The 20,107-nt window shown below is 43.5% G+C and overlaps 1 protein-coding gene across 1 annotated transcript in view; it reads right to left on the bottom strand.

Annotated features, from left to right (window-relative positions):
* Positions 1–20,107, bottom strand: part of LOC143924555 (multidrug resistance-associated protein 1-like) — a 435,651-nt gene that overhangs the window by 79,874 nt on the left and 335,670 nt on the right. The window contains exons 24-25 of the mRNA XM_077448932.1: positions 17,188–17,498; positions 11,892–12,091 (exon numbers count right to left, since the gene is read on the bottom strand). Coding sequence (XP_077305058.1) covers positions 11,892–12,091; positions 17,188–17,498 — 511 coding nt within the window. The remainder of the gene's footprint in view (positions 1–11,891; positions 12,092–17,187; positions 17,499–20,107) is intronic.

Here is a 20,107-nt window from a genome sequence, read left to right as displayed (position 1 = left end):
GTTACAAAGTTTTAACTGAAGGTAACCCCTGTTAATTCAAAAGAAAATCACCTTCTTATAATCTTTAATAATAAAGATCCTTTTTTTCCAGTAAAGGGTCTCTTCTGTAAAAGCAAACTGTAAAGATTGAGTCTTCAGACCCCAAAACAATTACATGTGATATACATTTATTATAATGATAGATGCATGGGGTTCTAGGCTTCCTAAGGCAAATCTGTTGGCCATGCTACAAACATTCAAGTATGAATTTATTTTAATGGTAAATGAGCTTTAAAACAAACATGCAGCAATTCATCCTCAAAGTTCACAGCAGTAGCACTAAAGTCATTTTAGGGACCTGTGCGTGTTTCTTATTTTCTTCTAATGGATTACGCATTCACATACAAGTCTTTGGGAATGCAAAACCTGCTTAAAGCAGGTCAAACACACAGAGAAGTTCAAACGTGCCTGTCAATGAATTCTGAAAGATTTGAAATTGATGCCATCAACACAAGTCCGAAGCCCATCAACACTAAATTATGGTTTTGGTAGCTCTTGGTAGCTCAGGTCAACCTGCACCTGCTCCCAGCAGTTACACAGCAGTCATTCATCCATGTAATTTCAAAACACAGAGCAGGTACTATAGGAGAGGGGGGCATGGTGATCTAAGCTGCCTGAGAAAGTCTTAAATAACGCAAGTGCATTTTCTTTGAAATGCATTGATGCATCTACAGAGGTCAGCGAGGGCGTGTTTTAAAGCTCATGTACGACGTATTAGAATGTTTGACTATTCTTCCAGAAGCCCATTTGTGAGGTAAGGCACTGATGTGAGCAAGAAGGCCTGGCTCGCAGTCTTCGTTCTAATTCATCCTAAAGGTGTTCTCTCAGGTTGAGATCAGGACTCTGTGCAGGCTAGTCAAGTTCCTCCACCCCAAACTCGCTCATCCATGTCTTTATAGACCTTGTTTGTGCACTGGTACGCAGTCATGTTGGAAAAGGAAGAGGCCATCCACAAACTGTTCCCACAAAGTTGGGAGCATGAAATTGTCCAAAATATCTTGGTATGCCGATGCCTTAAGAGTTCCGTTCACTGGAACTAAAGGGCCAAGCCCAACCCCTGCAAAACAACCCCACACCATAATCCCCCCCCCCCCCTTCACCAAATGATTTGGACCAGTGCACAAAGCAAGGTTCATAAAGACATGGATGAGTGAGCCTGGGGTGGAGGAACTTGACTGGCCTGCACCTCAATCAGATAGAACACCTTTTGGGGTAAATTAGAGCAGAGACTTCTCGTCCAACATCAGCGCCACTGCTGACACCAGTTTCTATCTTTCAGGGCACATACATAAACCTCTTACTGTGAACACTCTGGAAACCTGAAACCACAGAGCGTAGGATTGTCCATATCACCCCACCAATTATCTCTGCAGGTTTACACGCCAGGTTGTCTTATCCCCCTATTTTTCATCCAATTATCTGTCAAACTATTACAACATAAGGAACTCTCCAGCAGCCTCAGTCTCTTTTTCTCCTCCTTATCTTTGGAGAAAATGCAAAGTTGTATCTTCTTGAAAAGGTTGCCATGGCAATGAAATGCGTCAGTGTGACAGTCCAGACCAGTAACTGCAACACCGGAGATGCAGGCTGAAAGCTCAGTGTTGGTATAGCTTCAATATAATCCTATTAGAATCCCTTTGATAAATGTGAATATACTACTTTACATTTTAATAAAATATGGTACAAACTTTCTACACCTTGGATTTTTTTGTGTATGTGTATTTGGTGCAAAATCTTCACATATTTTGTACAATATGCACACCATTTTGTTTTGTTTTTAATCACTGATGTGTGTTTTTTGATAATCTTTAGTGCTGGGTTCATGAGGATTTTCTTCATTATTTAATTATTTAATAGGGGTTGTTTTAGCACAATGGCTATTCTGGGATTTTTTAAATTTTTTTTTACAATTTATACCATTATTAGTTCTATATTTATTCACATTTTTTTTTTTTGGTGGGTGAGACATCGTTCAAACAGGGAAGTTAACCGTAGCACAGTGGGTGGGAACTATATGTCCAATAAAAGGCTTGGCTTGAAGAGCAACCTTCCAGCAGAACTTATGGAACCAATGCCTCTTAACTGTTTACAGGCCCCTCACCTGTGGGTGTCCATGGAACAATTTTCTTATAAAAAAAAGTAAGAATTTCAGTACCCCTCTAAATAAAGTCTATTGATGCTAAACTATTAAAATTTGTGTTTGAATATAATATATGGTAATGTACACTATATTTCCAAAAGTATTAGGACACCTGCCTTTACATGCACATGAACTTTAATGTCATCCTAGTCTTAGTCCGTAGGGTTTAATATTGAGTAGGCCCACCCTTTGCAGCTATAACAGCTTCAACTGCTTTGGAAAGGCTGTCCACAAGGTTTAGGAGTGTGTCTATAGGAATGTTTGACCATTCTTCCAGAAGCCCATTTGTGAAGTACTGATGTTGGACGAGAAGGCCTTGCTCACAGTCTCTGCTCTAATTCATCCCAAAGGTGTTGTGCTCTGTGCAGGCTAGTCAAGTTCCTCCACCCCAAACTCACTCATCCATGTCTTTATGGACCTTGCTTTGTGCACTGGTGCGCAGTCATGTTGAAACAGGAAGGGGCCACCCTCAAATTATTCCCACAAAGTCAGGAGCATGAAATTGTCCAAAAATAGGATTTTTATAACAGCTTACCTGTAAAATGCTTTTCTTGGAGTTTCATCACGGGACACAGAGCCATAGTAGTTACTATGTGGGTTATAGGCCACCTTCAGGTGATGGACACTGGCACACCCTAAGACAAGAAGTACAATCCCTATCTAACCACTCCCACTACTGAGAGTACCTCAGTTTTTGTAGCAAAACAATATATGTGTATTAGAAGAGGGGAGGGACCTCTGTGTCCCGTGATGTACTCCAAGAAAAAGATTTTACAGGTAAGCTGTTATAAAAATCCTATTTTCTTTATTGTACATCACGGGACACAGAACCATAGTAGTTACTATGTGGGATGTCCCAGAGCAATGGCAACTGAGGGGAGGGAGACATAACAAAAGTAGGGCACCATGAGACTACAGGATTTATACTTTTGCCTGAAGCACACTATGCCCAAAGGCAATATCCTCACACCTTTTTCATCCACCCGATAGAATCTGGTAAATGTATGGGCTGAAGACCATGTTGCGGCCTTGCAGATTTGAGTCATGGAGGCTTGGTGATGCACTGCTCACGAAGCACTAACAGGCCTAGTGGAGTGCGCTTTGATTTAAGCGGATGGAATCTTCCTCTTTAAACTATAATTGAACAATTACTTGCTGAATCCATTTTAAAATAGTCAATTTCGATGCTGCCTGTCCTCTTTTAGGACCTTCAGGCAACACAAACAAAACATACATTTTTCAAATCTGAGCATTTGCCTTCAAGTAGACTTTGACTGCTCTCACCACATCCAGAGAATGTAGTGATTTCTCTTCCGTAGAACAGGGTTCTGGAAAAATGAAGGCAGAATAATATCCTGGTTTAAATGAAAACCTGACACTACCTTCAGTAGAAAATTAAGATGAGGATGCAATATTATCTTATCCTTGTGAATAATTAAATATGACTCTTTACAAGAAAGAGCAGCCAACACTGATACCCTTCTTGCAGAAGATATGGCTACCACATAAATTAGTTTACTTGTCAAAAGGACCAAGGGAATATGCCATATCAGTGCAAAAGGCTGTTTCTGCAATGCTGACAGAACTAAATTCAAGCCCCATGGGTTCAGGGGTGACCTAACCGGAGGATTAAGCCATGTTAACCCCTGAATAAAACTACAAACCAAAGAATGTGAAATAAGTGGTCATTGAAACAATACCGATAAGACAGAGACCTGGCCTTTGATAGTACTCAAGGCAAGCTTCATCTCTAACCCCATCTGTAGAAAGTCAAGGATTCTACCTATGACATACTTCCTGGGGTGCCAACCCCTGGATTCACACCAGGAGACATATGCCTTCCAGACTCTATAATATATGATTCTGGAGGCTGGTTTCCTGGAATTAATCAAAGTAGATACCACAGAACCTGATAGCCCACGCTTCTTCAGAATGTGGGTCTAAATAGCCAAACTGTTACATTTAGTGTTTGTAAGGTAGGTTGGAATACCGGACCTTGCGAGAGGTCTTGATGTGGTGGTAGGGTTCACGGTTCCCCTACTGCCATTCTTTTGCTCTCTGCATACCAGTATCTTCTGGGCCATGCTGGGGCCACGAGAATCATAGACTTCCCTCCCTGCTTGACCCTGCGAAGAAATTGCGGAAGCAGCAGAATAGGAGGGAATGCCCAAGCGTAAGGCGCGATGCCTGGAGAATAGAATCTCTCATGGTGTCTATTGCAAAACATAACTCCGCTGGTAGTTCGGCTAAATTGCTGCCAGCACAGGATGAGTCACTGAACGTGCCAGAGAAAAAGTATTTTTTAATAGGAATTCCTACTTTTTGTCCGTTGGATCCCTAAGCATTTGAGCATTGTCTACCAAAGCATAAATGCATAAATCAGTGAGAACTGATTCCACTGGAACACCAAGGCATTTGTTCCGCATGCTAGTGGATCCCTTTTTGTTGAACCTGGATGCAAAAAGATCTATGTCCGGGATCCCCAGCATATTTCCAGAAAGATATCGGGATGAAGGGCTCATTCTCCCAGAAACAACTGCTAGCAACTCAAGTAGTCTGCCTGCCAATTTTCTATTCCTGGAATGAAGACTGCTGATCGGCAAGGTACATTGTTTTCTGCCCAAGTAAAGATATGATTCACCTCTCTCTGGGCCGCATTACTTCTCGTGCCCCTTTGGTGATTGATATAGGCCACTGCTGTGGCATTGTCGGATTGGATCCTGACAGGACAATTCCGTAACCTGGGCGTCCAGGCCCTCAGGGTCAAGTGTGCTGTAGAATCTTGATGTGCAAGGTCATTTCTGATCTGGACCATTTCCCTTGGACAGTCGCCTCTTCCAGGACTGTTCCCCAACCTGAAAGGCTGGCATCTGTTGTTACCACCTTCCAGGTAACTGGTAGGAAGGATTCCCCCTTCTGCAGATTCTTGGTTATTAACCATCAACTGAGGTTCCGGCGCACCCTTGGAGGCAGATGCATTGGGAAATCTAGCGCTTGGACCTTCTTGTTCCAAGCAGATAGGATACTGTTTTGCAGCAACCTCGAATGAAACTGAGCATAAGGAACAGCCTCGAACGAAGCCACCATATTTTCCCATCAACCTCATACAAATTCGAATGGAAGGATTCTTCTTTGCCTTAATCACCTGAATCCTTTATAGCACTGATCTTTGCCTGGGGCAAGAATACCCTTTTCTGGGCTGTATCTATAATCAGACCCAAGTATTCTAATCTTCTTGATGGTTTTAAGAAGGATTTCTCTAGGTGGAGAATCCAACCTAGGTATTCCAGGTAGTTGACTGTGGTGATCAAACTTTGGTCTAAGCGGGCTACCGACTGGTCTTTCAAGAGTAGATCCTCTAGGTACACTATAAACGTTATACCTTGGGCCCTTAATCTGGCTAGAGGAGGGGCCAGGATCTCTGTAAACACTCGAGATTTTCTACCTCAAAGCGTAGATATTTCTGGTGAGCGGGGGAAAAGCGGCACATGGAGGTATGCATCCTTGATGTCGATTGATGGATGGCAGAAGTTCTCTTCCTTGTAGAATGGAGACTACTGATTGGATTGACTCCATGCGGAAAGAGCAGATATTCAGGAACCAGTTTAGATCTTTAAGATTCAGAATAGGTCTGAATCTTACCATTTGGTTTTGGCACCGTGAAAAGGCTTGAATAAAACCCAAATCCCTGCTCTTGCATGGGGACCACCAAGATCACTTTTTGAGACAAAAAACAGTCCAATGCTTGAAAGAGAGACTTCTTTTTCTCTGGGAATGTTTGATCTGAGAAAACGAGGAGACAGGGACTCTTGGAACTCTAGTGTCAGGGAAGCAATCTCAGAACTGTCGATCCTGCCAAGAGCCGTTATGGTGGCGCCGGGCAAATTCCCGGGCGCATGCACGCACACAGGTGCGCAACAACGGCAGGTGCACGCAGATGTGCCATGGCTAGTGCGCATGGGCTCGTGCGCACGGTGACGGTAGTTGGCGTCTGCTAGTCTATTTAAGCCTGCTGCAAACTATAGGCAGGTTGCTGGATTATCATCAGCTCCTGTGTTCCCTGTACCCGCTACCTGTATCTGATTACCTGATTCCCGTGGCTACTTGGCTTGCCTGACTCTCCCTGATCTCAGCCTGCACGACCCCTGGCTTGGACCCGACTACGCACACGCCTGCGCCTCCTGTATCTCCTATTGTCCGCACGGTATTGACCCTTGGCCTGGCTACCATTTATGCTCCCGATTCATCCTGCTGTATCTTGTATCGGATTGGACCTGCTGTGTATGACCCCTGGCCTGACTTGACCCTTCTCCTGGTTGCACCACTGCAACCTGTCCACGCACGGTTGCCCAACCTTCTTACCTGCGCACCCTGCGCACCCCAGCAACCGCATCCAGGAACCCGTGCACCTTTGGGCACCATACTCCCTGTCTCACTCCCAGGGGTACCACTGCACTCAGCCACAAGGGGCGCCCTCTCAGCAACCCGGCCTCCCACCAGAGACTTGATATCTAGCTTGTACCCTAGACCTATTGAAGAAGTCACCCATTTGTCTTGACACTCTTCCTGCCAGACCCTTGAGACCTGACAAAGTCTTCCCCCCACTCAAGCGAGTAGGAGCATACCTTCATAAAGAGGCTTTAGTATTTTGTTTTGTAGTTTTCCTCCCCCAGGACTTCTTTTGTCCCTGGGGTTGACCCTGAGGTTTACCTCTTGAACCTGACGGCAGAGGCCATCGTGACTGTCTGGAGGCTGATGCCCCTGCTACTGGAGAAGGAGCTTGTTTAAATGAAACATGTTTACTCCTCTTCCTAACTGGCAAAAGAGTACCTTTTCCACCAGAAATTCTTTGGATGTATTTATCCAAATCATCCCCAAACAGCCCTGTGAAAAGGGAAACTAGACAGGAGCTTTTTGCATGGCTCGGCTGACCAATTTTTCAACCATAAGATTCTACGCATATGCACCAGCCCAAGTGTAAGGCGCGAGGCTTGAAGAATAGAATCTCTCATGGTGTCTATTGCAAAACATAACACCGCTGGTAGTTCGGCTATATCCTGGGCCTGCTGATCAGGAACAACCTTGAGCACCTTAAACTGGTCTCTCAAGGATTGACATATACCAATTGCTGCCAGCGCAGGCACTGAATCTGCCAGAGAAAAAGTGTTTAATAGGAATTCAAATTTTTATTCACAGAGGATATAGCAGTGTCAATTGCTAGTATCTCCCACTTTTTAGTGAATTTCTCCTCCATAGGATAAAGTGTTGAAAACTTTTTAGAAGGAACAAAAATGCTTATCTGGGTGATCCCACTCAGAATACATAAGCTTTTCCAGCAATGAATAAATAGGAAAGGCATGCACAGCTTGAGGAGGCTTTAGAGAACCCAAAAAAGAAGTGGTCTTATCAACTGACTCACTTAAGGGTAGCAATAATGTGGAACGGACCATCTCAGTAAGAGATTGCACCAACAATCTATCAGATTGTGAAGTTGATCCTTACGCATTTAACCCCTCAGAAGAGGAGTCATCAGCCTCTTCATGGACCCCTGAGGGAAATTCATCTTCCCCCAGCCAGAGATCCTCATTTTGAGGGTCCTGGGTAATGGAAGGGGACCTGTTGTATTTTTTCCCACACTGGGATGCGAATGAAGCTGCTAACCTATCTTCCAAACCTATCATGGCTGCAGTAAAAACCATCTTCAGCAATATAGATTGGGGCTGCAGTGTTGGAACAGGTGGAACATTTGACGGCCCTGATGGCTCACTCTAACCAGCCACCTTAAATCTCTCAGGGGAGGATGCCATTGTAGAGATGGGTTTAGGCTTTTTAGAGCTTGAAGGAGTCCCTCTTGAGCCCTTTCTTGGGGTGTTTCTACCTCCCCTTCTGACCATAGCCCGATGCACAAATGCAGAGGTACTACCAGAAGAAATTGCACTCACTGCTTGAGAGAATAGTCCAGCAACTGCCGCTGCTATTAGTGCTCAGCCTGGTGCTTTAGTAAATTTACCAAAGGAATGCCTGTGTCACCACTTACATGCCCCCTTTTTGCTGTTGTGTCCCTCCGACAGTTGCAGACAGCAAAATGGAGCTTTTTAAAAGTACTCCCGCACTGGAATTTGCTGCACGCCAATGCCATGCTAAGCCACGCCCCTCCGTATTCCCACCGTGCCCCTCCTCCTCCTTTTTTTAAAAAGTGCGTTTCCTGCACGATCTGCCTCCGATCTGACCGGATTGTCGCGAGTGTGTGTGTGTGTGGGGGGGGGGGGGGGCGCGAGGAGGCAGTGACAAACTTTATGGCTGAAAAAACTAAAGCACTGGATCCCGGGGTCCAGCTCTCTAAAAAGAGAAGTGTTATGGGCTAAATCTCGTTTCTTCCGCCACGAGGCCCAGGTACCATTCAATTCAGCCTGAAAAGACACTTTGAATGGATGCGGTTGCATAGCCTGCCCCAGCGAGGAATATTCCAGTGGAGCTCAGCACAGTACATCTTTACTCGTGACCAACACCTAAGACACTGGCGAAAAAACTGAGGTACTCCCAGTAGTGGGAGGGGTTATATAGGGCGTAGACTTCTTGTCTTTGGGTGTGCCAGTGTCCTTCACCTTAAGGCGGCCTATAACCCACATAATAACTACTATGGCTCTGTGTCCCGTGATGTACGATAAATACATTTCTTATATGCTGACTAGGGATGAGCTTCGTGTTCGAGTCGAACGTACGTGTTCGAGTCGAACATTGGCTGTTCGTCCGTTCGGCGAAATCCGAACTCTTGGTCCGTTCGCGTCAAAATTCGTGTGGCGCGCACGGCCCACAATGCACTGCGATGGCGCAGTGCATTGCTGGCTCATGATTGGCCAGGATGTCTGTGGCCAATCATAGCTCAGGCTGTGTAGTGCACGCCCCACACTATATAAGGCCGCCTTTGAGGCGGCCTCGTGTAGTGTGTTGGCATCTGAAGCAGTGGGTGTTCTGTGTACCTTCAACACAGTTACACACCGATCGTTTTTGGCTGATTTCCTATCTTGCTCTTGTGTAGTGGTTATTGTCTGTGCCCTGACCGCAGTATACACCACTATATTCACCTCACCTATATAGCTAGTGATCTATCTTTAATAATAGAGCTTGCAGTCAGCAGTGTTAGGAGATGCGTGCTGTCTGCGTGCTCTGTACCCAGTACATACCGCTATAATCCACCTACATAGCTGTTCTCTATTTGAGCCCAATTGCCATCTGCAGGAGTTATTGGAAGTTGTGTGTGCCTCCAGCACAGCACAGTATACATCTGTATATACCCCTTTATCTCTGCTGTTTTCTGGCCCAATTTTTCTGCCCCTGTTTAACAGGGGCGTTTAAGTACAATTTTTGATGCAATGCTTTGCAGCAGGGCTAATTCCAGCAAAAAAATAGAGTATATGGAAGAGGTTGCAGTGTGGTGGCACCAGCAGCAGTGCCTAAGGCCACATTTTTCTGCCCCTGTTTAACAGGGACATGTAATTACAATTCTTGATATAATATTTCACAGGAGGGCCCCTTCCTGTGCCCACCCAGAGTAACGGTGAGGACTTATAGTGTTGTGGCACCAGCACCACAACCACCAAAGGTCAATTTTTCTACCACTGTTCAACAATGGCATGTAATTACAATTCTTGATATAATCGTTCACAGCAGGGCGCTCCAGCGCCCACCAAGAGTCACTTTGAGGGCTTACAATGTTGTGGCAAAACCAACACCTTGTTCCGCCATTTCTGCAGAGCATATAGGGCAGGCCCCTACTTTCAAACATCCAACTTACAAACATCAGACAGCAGCAAGTGAGATGAAAAAAGATGGACGACAAAACAAATTATACAGGGGTGATAACCCTTCCCTATGTTTTCCAAAAAGCTTAAAAATAGTTTTTTTGACTGGAGCTACACTTTAAAAATGTACCAGTTGAAAATTACAAACATATTCAACTTAACACAACAAACCTACACAGTCCCTGTCTTGTTTGCACCGCCTGTATACTGCTGTTCTGAGTATATAGGGCCTGGGGGCCACACGCATTTCCTTTTTTTAATATGGGTACAGGGTTCCCCTTAATATGCGTACAAGACCCAAATAGGCTGGTAATGGGCAGGGAGGGCTACTCATGCCATTTTTCTCAATGATTTCCAACCATATTGCAGGAACCAGATATAACATTAAAACCGCAAGCAGTTTTAAATGGTGTTATTTCCGTTTAATGTCATTTTGTGCAGGGACTGTTCTAAACACGGGAAACACGTGGCACTTCACAGGCATACTACAGACACCCCCCAGGCACCATATTTAAAGGAATATTTCACTTTTTTTTTTCACTTTAATCGTCATTAAAATCAGTGCTCCCGCCAAAACGGCAGTTTTTAAAACTTTTTTTTTGCATTGACCCATGTCCCCTGAGGCAGGAGTCAGGTCCCCAAACCCTTTTTAGGACAGTATCTTGCATATTAGCCGTTAAAATTAGCACTTTCCATTTCGAACGTTCGAGTCCCATAGACTTCAATGGGGTTCTAACGTTCGTAACGAACGTGGGGTCCGTTCGAAAGTTCTGGTGCGAACCGAACCGGGGGGTGTTCGGCTCATCCCTAATGCTGACACCTTATGAGTTCCCTTCACTGGAACTAAGGGGCCAAGCCCAACCCTTAAAAAACAACCCCATACCATAATCTTCCCTCCATCAAATGATTTTAACCAGTGCAAAAAGCAGAGCCCATAAAGACATTGATGAGTGAGTTTGGGGTGGAGGAATGTGACTTGCCTTCACAGAGTCTTGACCTTCACCCCTTTGGGATGAATTATAGCGGAGACTGCTAGCCAGGCCTTCTCGTCCAAAATCAGTGTCTGACCTCACAAATGCACTTCTGGTAGAATGATAAAACATTCCCATAGACACACTCCTAAACCTTGTGGACAGCCTTCCCATAAGAGTTGAAGCTGTTATAGCTACAAAGGGTGGGCCAACTCAATATTGAACCCTATGGACTAAGATTGGGATGCCATTAAAGTTCATGTGCCCCTATACTTTTAGCAATATAGTGTACATGGTCATAGCAAAATAATTCTGACCCTGTCGATCTAAAAAGCGGCCTTTCTTTACATAGCGGCCTTTCTTTACATTTAGCCAACCACTAATAATACTGCTGTATTTACTGTCGAAATGTAAATCATATTTATTTCCACAGTGTATTTCAGTTATTTCTAGCTTAATCCTATTAATCTGAACGATCATGAAGTTGGCAATCTTACTTTATGAAGATCCAAATACATCTACTTTCCTAATTACTGTGACATATAATAACTCTGCCCTGTGAGAAGGCACTGCTGTCTCAAACATTTCACAGAGCCTGCCTTCTGAACTACAGAGATGTTAAGGAGGAATTTCAGGAGGTGGAGTCTTTAAAGGAATCACTGTTTTCAGGAAGCAAGGATTCATGGGATATGTAGTCATGCAGAGTAGAAGCTGCAAAGCATGCAGGGAATCTAGGAAGTTGTGGAAAGAGATAGACAGCAGATAGCAAGCACGCACAACACAAAATAATTTTCAAGTAAGTTCACCTATTGTTTATATTGCTATTACAAGGCTGATGTTATAAAATAAAAATGTATGTTGGGACCATAAGGGATCTCTTTTAATAATAATGATCGCATATTTTGAATATTCTTTGTCTTTACCAATTCTATCAGTTACCTGTTTGCGACAAAGCTAGAGAAGTAGAACTGCTGGTTGGTATTAAGACGTAGATTGTTCTCTTGAATAAAACGGTCCTGTTCCTTAAAGGCTCGTATAACATTTACGCCTTGCAGGGTTTCATTAAAGTGAGTGTACAAAGGAGATTTGCTCACTGAATCCAGGCGTTTCAGCTGCCGAGAACTGGCAACATAAAATCTCTGTAGAAAAAGAGAAAGTGATATTTTTGAGCGACTCCGTTAGGCTTCATTCACACAGGAGCTGGCATCCATACCGTGTGAAAGAGGCATTGGTGCTCACACCTGAATCCACTTTGAGCTGTGTGCAGGCATTCTTTGGAAGTAAATGCAGATGCAGCAACTGCACAGACAGTTGTATGCAATTTTAGGCAGGCATGCAGGAGCAGGTACACAGACCTGAATGCAAACTGCCTACCTGCTCCTGTAAGCTTGTCAAATTTTTACATGTAGCTGTGTATGCAGATGTTGGGTTTGCATTCACTTCCATAAGCTCTCTGCACACAGCTTTGGGTTGAATGCAGGGGCAAAGAAAAAAAAAAGTCATGTTCACACAGTGTGGGTGTAAACGAGGGCGTTATTGTTTAAATTTTTTTAATTAGAGAGCAAGATGAAGTCATCCACAGCAGCTAGCCATTTTCACTGTTCATAGTTTTCTTAAACAGTAAAAATGTAATTGATCAGTATGGGTTCTTTCCATTATACTGTACATTGTTTGAAACAAAAAGTGGATCCTCATTAACTCTTCTGAACACCATGACCTTCATTGCACTGCTAAAGTTCTTTAGTCACGTCACGTGCACCACTTTATACATAAAGGGGCTTACATTCAAATATATATGGATGTGAAGCTACTCTAGGTGAACTCATAATTTTGCCACTTGCACGGGTCATGTGTTTACAGGTGGCATTATACTGTATAATGTCTAGCTAAAGTTCACTTGTCTTTTAGGTTTAGAATCTGTTTAAGTGACTTTCGTTGGACTATCATCATTACCTACTATCACCAGCCTAATTTTACTCCACACAACCAGGCAAATACAAGATTGGAAAATGCAAATTCCACTAGATATTTATGTGTAAATAGTAGCACATCATTTCTGGAATGAACACCTATTTCTCAAGTCAAATATTTGCAGTATATTTTCTCTGCACTTCTAGCAAGCTTGGTATAAAATCATGCATAAATCATCCTGTCTGTACAAACGTATAGTGTATAGTGATCCTAAATAAGAAAAAGGAATTTTGACTTATCTGTAAATTCCATATCTTGAAGTTCAGTACAGGACACAGGCTGGATATTATTTGACTCTAGGTTGTGGGCTGCTACCTTCAGATGAGTGGCAGATGGCAAAAGATTTGCTGGGCATGCCCCTTGACCTACCCCTATAACTGCAGCCCACTCAATAAGCCTTCAGGTTGCACATTCCTAGACCTGGGATGGAAGCAAGGGCTGCACCACAATAAACCTTTTGAGCGATGACTACTTCTGCAGAAGCCTGGACATCCACCTGGTAAAACTTTGAGAAAGTTTGAACCAAAACCCAGATGTCTTAGGTAGAAAGGAGACAAGATCACTTATACTTGTCAAGAATCAGGAAGGGCTCTTTATAAGAGAAAGCTGCTGACATCTCATAGATGTGTTAGTCCTCAAAAGGCCACTTTACAGAATGGATTTCTGTAGGGCAGAAAGAACCAAGTCAGGATCCCAAGAAAGCACAGGGTTTTGTAATGGGGTTCTGATCTGTGAGACGCTTTGAATAAATATTCTAACAAGGGAATATGAAGCCAAAGGTTTTAAGAATAAAATGGATAAGGCTAAAAACTGTTACTTATAAGTATTTAAGGCCACATTCTGGTCTAATCCCAATTGTTGGAAAGCCAAAATGTGAGTTGCAAAGTAATCTCTGGGGTTGAAAAGATTTTGTTCACGCCAAGTGAAAAATGATTTTCAGATTCCGATACCTCTGCTCTTCAAGACCTGAGTTTCGAAAGTCAAGCCATTAAAGCTGGCGGCTGAGAAACAGGATGGAACAAAGACACCTGACATGGCTGTTTGGAAGAGGCCAGGGGTCATATCCTAGAAGTTTTGCGTATGTCCGTGTACCAGGTTCATACGAGCCAGTTTGGTGGGATGGGAATCACAGATTTTTTCCCTTCCTTTATTTGTAAAGCAGGTGGGGGGTAATCTGTACTAGAGGGAAGGCATATATTAGCCTGAATTGAGTCCAGGGAATTGGCAGAGTATCTGATCCCAGTGCTAGAGGATCATTGGTTCTGGTCCCAAACAGGGGTAACTTTTTGTTGAACCTGGAGACCAAGTTGACCACATCTAAAGTTCCTAATTTCCTACAGGGGAGATTGAAGATGTTGAGGATTTTGCGCACAGCAGAAGTGAGCATGTCTACCCTAGCGAGCATATAGCATAAAACCATAGGGGTTGATTTATTAAAACTAGAGTGCAAAATCAGCTTCCTGGATTTTTGTCACAGCTTAATTAACAAGCTGAAGTTAAAGCATTTGTTACCCCAACATTTCATATTCCTGATATGTGTCTGCTGTACCATATACTTCTATGAGAAATTATCCTGTTCTCTTTGTATTGCTTCCTTTATGTGAAATCCCCGTGATTCTGCTATTCCCTCTGCTTTCCTATTAAACTGACCACACTAAGCAGAAGGGCACACCATGGTCAGTTCTCTAGCTATGCTGGGAACTTTGTGTGCTCTCCTCCTTTCTACTGTTTCTAGAGCAGGTAGCTCCACATCGGAATCAGATAGAGAAGGCGGGGGTGGAGAAAAAGCCTGGAACTTTTGAGTTCTGGACAATAATGGCTGTATTAGAGCCATTAATTGTTTGAGAAAATAAGTGCATTGCATTGCTTGCTGTAAAGCTACAGCATACCTGTCTAACATTTCCATGTTGCTGGTCCCTATACAGGTCCTGACTACAGGACTCCAGATGCTCCAGGGAGCCAATACGGCTCCTCTCTACACCTGGACAGGAGGGGCAGCATATACAGGAACCAATGCCTCCATGTTCCTCTTGCAGCTGCTGAATGCCTGCTTCTCCTCCTCTCCCCCCCTTAGGCCTTCAGCAGCTGCAGGAGGAACATGGATGACATTGGCTCCTCTTTATGCCATTCCTCCTGTCCAGCTTCCTTCTGCTGCCCGTGGGCCCCTCTGCTCTCTCCCACCAACGGGCCTCCTAAAAAAATGGTAAAAAATCATTTAAAAAAAATGTAAAAATCAATAAAAAACTAGCTGACTAGAAGAACTACCAGGGTCACACTGGTCGCACTTACAACCAGGCTCTGGCATTTTTGGCTCTGAGGTAAGGGCCGCAGGGTCAGGGGGAGGGCCTCAGTCCGGAGGCCCTTCATGATTTCTTGCACCAAGGCCCTGAAGGCTCTAGTTACGCCTCTGCTGGGAACCATAGGAATGGACCATGGAATGGGGTCTATGAATATCTAGCCTATGTCCAGCACTACATTGTTTTTACAACTCACAGATTTATCTGACGAGGATTGGGAGGAAGATTGCTCCTCCCATTTAGCGGTGTCCCTGGCTGTTAATAATAAACTGATCCATATTTATATCTTTATATGTTCCATCAGTCATCTGACCCCAGTTCGACTGCATGCAATGCATTGTATCCCTACCTCGACCTGTGTACTTAGGTGTACCTGCCCATGTGCGGACTTCGCACATGTTATGTGGCTTTGCCCAGTCATAGCGAAGTACTGGCAACATGTGATGGAGATATTGACTGCAGCTTTGTCAATCCCTGTTCCATGTATCCCATTGGGGTGTTTTTTGGGAGTCCTAGACGAAGAGTTGTGGCCGAGACATACTAGGACCATGTTAATGGAAACAATATGTATGGCTCGTAAAGCTGTGGCACTTAAATTGATTCAGCCCACTCCTCCGTCTATAAGTACATGGCTTTGGTTAGTAAATCATGTATTGCCTTATGAGAAACTTATTTTTGAACACAGAGGTTGCCCAGCTAAATATAACAAGGTGTGGAATGCGTGGTGTTCTTCCGATTTCACTGTAAAAAATGCTTGAAGTAACGATAATCAATAATTTTGTGTTTCTTTGTTATTAAACATGTATATCAGGATTGGTTTGAAGAAGAGTGCTGTATGATTATACTTATGCAAAATATCGATGCACTGTAAATGTACCTTATTGTTCTGTGTGTTTATGTTGAGCGCATTGTTTATTGTCACTGTTTTATACCTTTTTCAATAAAAAGAATTAAAAAAAAAACACCCTGCCTTCTGCTGACCATACCCAATATGATATATCAACATAATATTATATTGATAAAATATATTGAATCAAGATAAGAACAGAAAGAGGAAGAAAGGCTGGATCTAATCTCCCATAAAAAGTTTGTTTATTAAATTATCACACCACTGCGATGCGGCAACGCCGCGAATCCGCGGCGTTTTCCCGCATCGCATTACTCCCGCCGGCAGTTCACACTGCCCTATGCGGACGGCTGGGAGTGTCAATGATATGTTAATGACACCCCCAGATCCGTCCGCATATCGCAGTGCGATCTGCCGACTCGCACAGGAATCGGATCGCATGGTGTGAACCCCCATGCGATCCGATTCTGTTGCGGACCAAAAAAAGGGTCCCGTGCGAGTTTGCTGCGGGAGCGATGCGAATTCAGCCATACTATCTGTATGGCTGAACTCGCATCGCTACGGAGATCGGATGTGATTTGCGGTGCGAATCACATCCGGATCTCCCCCCGCAGCAGTGTGAACCCAGCCAGGCTTATCTTCACATGATCTGCTTTTCTGTGGATCAGCCATAAGTATAGATTACATCATTGATAATAATGCAGGTATACACTTACTGTAAAGGCTTATACTATCTGTGTCTAGTTAGTATATGGTAGATAGAGATTTTCAAATCTTTGTGAGCTCTTCAGCGAATATTAATATGCCATGTGCCTTGTCTCAGATACCAGACATCCAACTGGCCAAAATTTTATAAAATACCATGTTATTCGGTTTTAAAGGTTGTTTCAATAAACAGACTTTTTATGGGAGATGAACTTCAGCCTTTCTCTGACTTTTTTTCCCAATTCACATCTCCAGTTGCCTTCTACAACTATTCAAATCATGTGTGTGAAATCCATACATTAGATACTGCAATGAAAACTGGGAACTTTCCAAATACTCCTCTCCTGAAAATGCTGGATATATGTATAATGTGCACATAATATAATCTGTGTGGCCCAAACAAGCCAATAATTACCTGTAAGAAAAAGTATAGTAAACCCAGAGGTATAAAGGCTACAGCAGCCAGAGGCGTGGCGATTGCAATGACCAGTAGTATCTCCAATATGGTTAGGGAGATTAATATAAACATCATTAACATATGCGGGATGATATTATCTATAGTGTCCATTTCCTTTGCAAATCGGTTGGTTAGGTTTCCACTAGGTGTTCTTTCAAAAAAGCTCAGGGGGCACCTCATGATGCTGTACAAGAGCTTGCAGTGAAGCTGACGGGATACTGACACTCCTCCAACAATTATAGTGCCGGATGCTATATATATACATAGAGCTGTGGAGGAAAAGCACAAAATGAATGCATAACTCTGGTCAAAATGTTAAATCACATATTAAACAGATAGTAAATTATTGCCTTGTAAAACAACCGATTCAGTTTAAAACTGAAATGAAAGGCAAAACATTTGTGTATAGATATAAAAAAAACCATTATAAATACCTTTTTTTCTTTTTCTATAAGTGATCACATAAAATCTGTTATCAACTGCATAAGAGCTAGGGGGAGGAGAAGCAGCAGCACACTGAACACGTGTGTGTGTGTGTGTGTGTGTGTGTGTGTGTGTGTGTGTGTGTGTGTGTGTGTGTGTGTGTGTGTGTGTGTCAGGACACGTCTGATCATTGGAGGAGAGCAGGCTGAGCTCCCAGCATAGCTAGAGAACTGACCACACTCCTGCTTAGTATGGTCCATTTCTAATAGAAGCAGAGGGACTAGCAGGACCACAAGGGAGTTCACACAAAGGAAGCAATACAAAGAGAACAGGATACTTTTCCATACAAGTACATGGTACAGCAGGCACCACATATAAGGAATATGAAATACTGAGGTAACAAACACTTTAAAGCATTTGTTACCCTAAAAATAAAAAAATGGATCCTGTCCCTTAAAAAGCATGTTATACAGTACAGTGCTTGTGCTGCGTAATTTGGCCCTTTGTATCACCTGAAATATCTGGCTGATCCTGCCTGGCTATTCCCTCCCCTCTGTAAACTGACCACGGTATATCATTGAGTGTGATTTATAAAAAAAAAAAAATTGCAGTATATACCTCATTTTAGAGTGCTGCTCGGTGCTTACATGAACGGCCGGCTCTCTCATCCTCCCCTTCCAACTGACGTCAATAGGGGAATCTCGGCCCCCTCGTCCACTGGAGCTGACAGGTGGGAAGAGGAGAGTTGGCCAGCCACGTGAGCACTGAGCAGCACTGAAATAAGGTATATACTGCATTTTTTAAATAAATTACACACACAGGGGGACACAGGATTAGGACAGCTCTGATAGTATAAAGATGTTAGCGTGGCTTAACAACCACTTTAATTTCCATACTGGATTTTAATTATTTCTAGCCTACTCCTATGATTAGGAAAGCTCTTTAAGTTCGTAAACTTACTTTGCGAAGATCCCCAAACATTTACTTCCTTAAATTGCCTTACTCTTTACAAAAATTGTGCCACACCAAAACGCATTGTATATTGTTAGAAAAATGTGTGGGAGTGCCATTAGGAATAAATAGACCTGCTGCATATCTGTATAAGGGCTGTGTGTTTTTGTGCATTCCAACGACATTACTATAGATATATTTTATTCCAAAAAAACTAAATGAATGGAAAAAAATATTTTAACAAAGGGTAAGAGGCAAGGAACGAATTAGTCAATTAGGGCTGAGTAAGGATTAATAAGAGATCAAAAATGAAGTAATTTTATAGGATTTAAAAACTCACTACTTTTTCACCGTGTTTGCATTCTTTGTTCCAACTCAGTGCTGATCTTTTGCAGCCGCCTTGCCACAATGTCCTGTTCACATACATACAGCCCAGCAATAAAGGAATGGCATTTCTCTGGGCAGGTTTCCCAATGATGACATCAGTGGACTATGCATGCATGACATCTTACACAATAGATATGGCCAAAAAGGGTATGGGGGTCCAGGTACTGCTCTGGGGTACATGTATCAATGCAAAAAAAAAGATAGATAAAAGGAGCAGTGATGCTTAATGTGAAACAATAAAAATGAAAAATCCTTTTAAATATAGTGCCTGGGGGGTCCCCTTAGGCCGCGTACACACGGGCGGACTGTCCGCTCAACTAGGTTCGTCAAACAGTTTGACAAACAGTCCGTTCAAAATTAGCATGAACGGACTTGACCACACACGACGAACGAACAGTCCGCTGAAAACTTGCGCGATGACGTGAACGGCACGTACGACGGGACGAGAGATTCGAAGTCCTATACACTGCAATGCAACCTTCGGCGTGTAAATCCTTTCTGAGCATGCGCGGAACTTAGTTTGACGAACAAGCCTACACATGAGCGGACTGTCCGCTCAAACCAAGTTTCAGCGGACAGTCTTACGGAAATTCCGAAAAACTTTGTTCGTCAGACTGTCCGCTGAAACTGTCCGCTGAAGCCCACACACGAGCGGACTGTCCGCTGAAACACTGTTCAGCGGACAAAGTTGGACGAACAGTCCGCCCGTGTGTACGCAGCCTTAGTCTGCCTGTAAAGTGGCACATCTGTGGCATGTATAAACCACACTGCAGAAAAAATGACATGTGTAAAGAAAGAAAAAAAACAAGTCAAATCACATTTAAATTGACTCGTGGTTGCAATTGCCAGCACCCGGATATTTAAAAATGAATAAAAAAAATTGTATGGGTGTTCCCCCTCAGTCCATACCAGGCCCTTGGGGTCTGGTATAGGTTTTAAGGGAAACGGTGTAGAGTCCCCTCCAATATCCATACAAGATCCTTATCCAAGCACACAGCCTGGCAGGCCAGGAAATGGGGGGGGGGGGGCGAGTGAGCACCCCTCTCCTGATCCTTCCATTCAACCCACTATTGGGAGTAATCATCGGGAATCGGGATAGCAGACTTCGGTCACTCCA

The sequence above is a fragment of the Lithobates pipiens genome, unplaced genomic scaffold (assembly GCF_037356315.1).
Source record: "Lithobates pipiens isolate NorthernLeopardFrog02 unplaced genomic scaffold, aLitPip1_a1.2 Scaffold_22, whole genome shotgun sequence".
NCBI classification, from domain to species: Eukaryota; Metazoa; Chordata; class Amphibia; order Anura; family Ranidae; genus Lithobates; species Lithobates pipiens.
The sequence above is the reverse complement of the archived record's forward strand: the minus strand, read 5'-3'. Positions and strand labels throughout refer to the sequence as shown.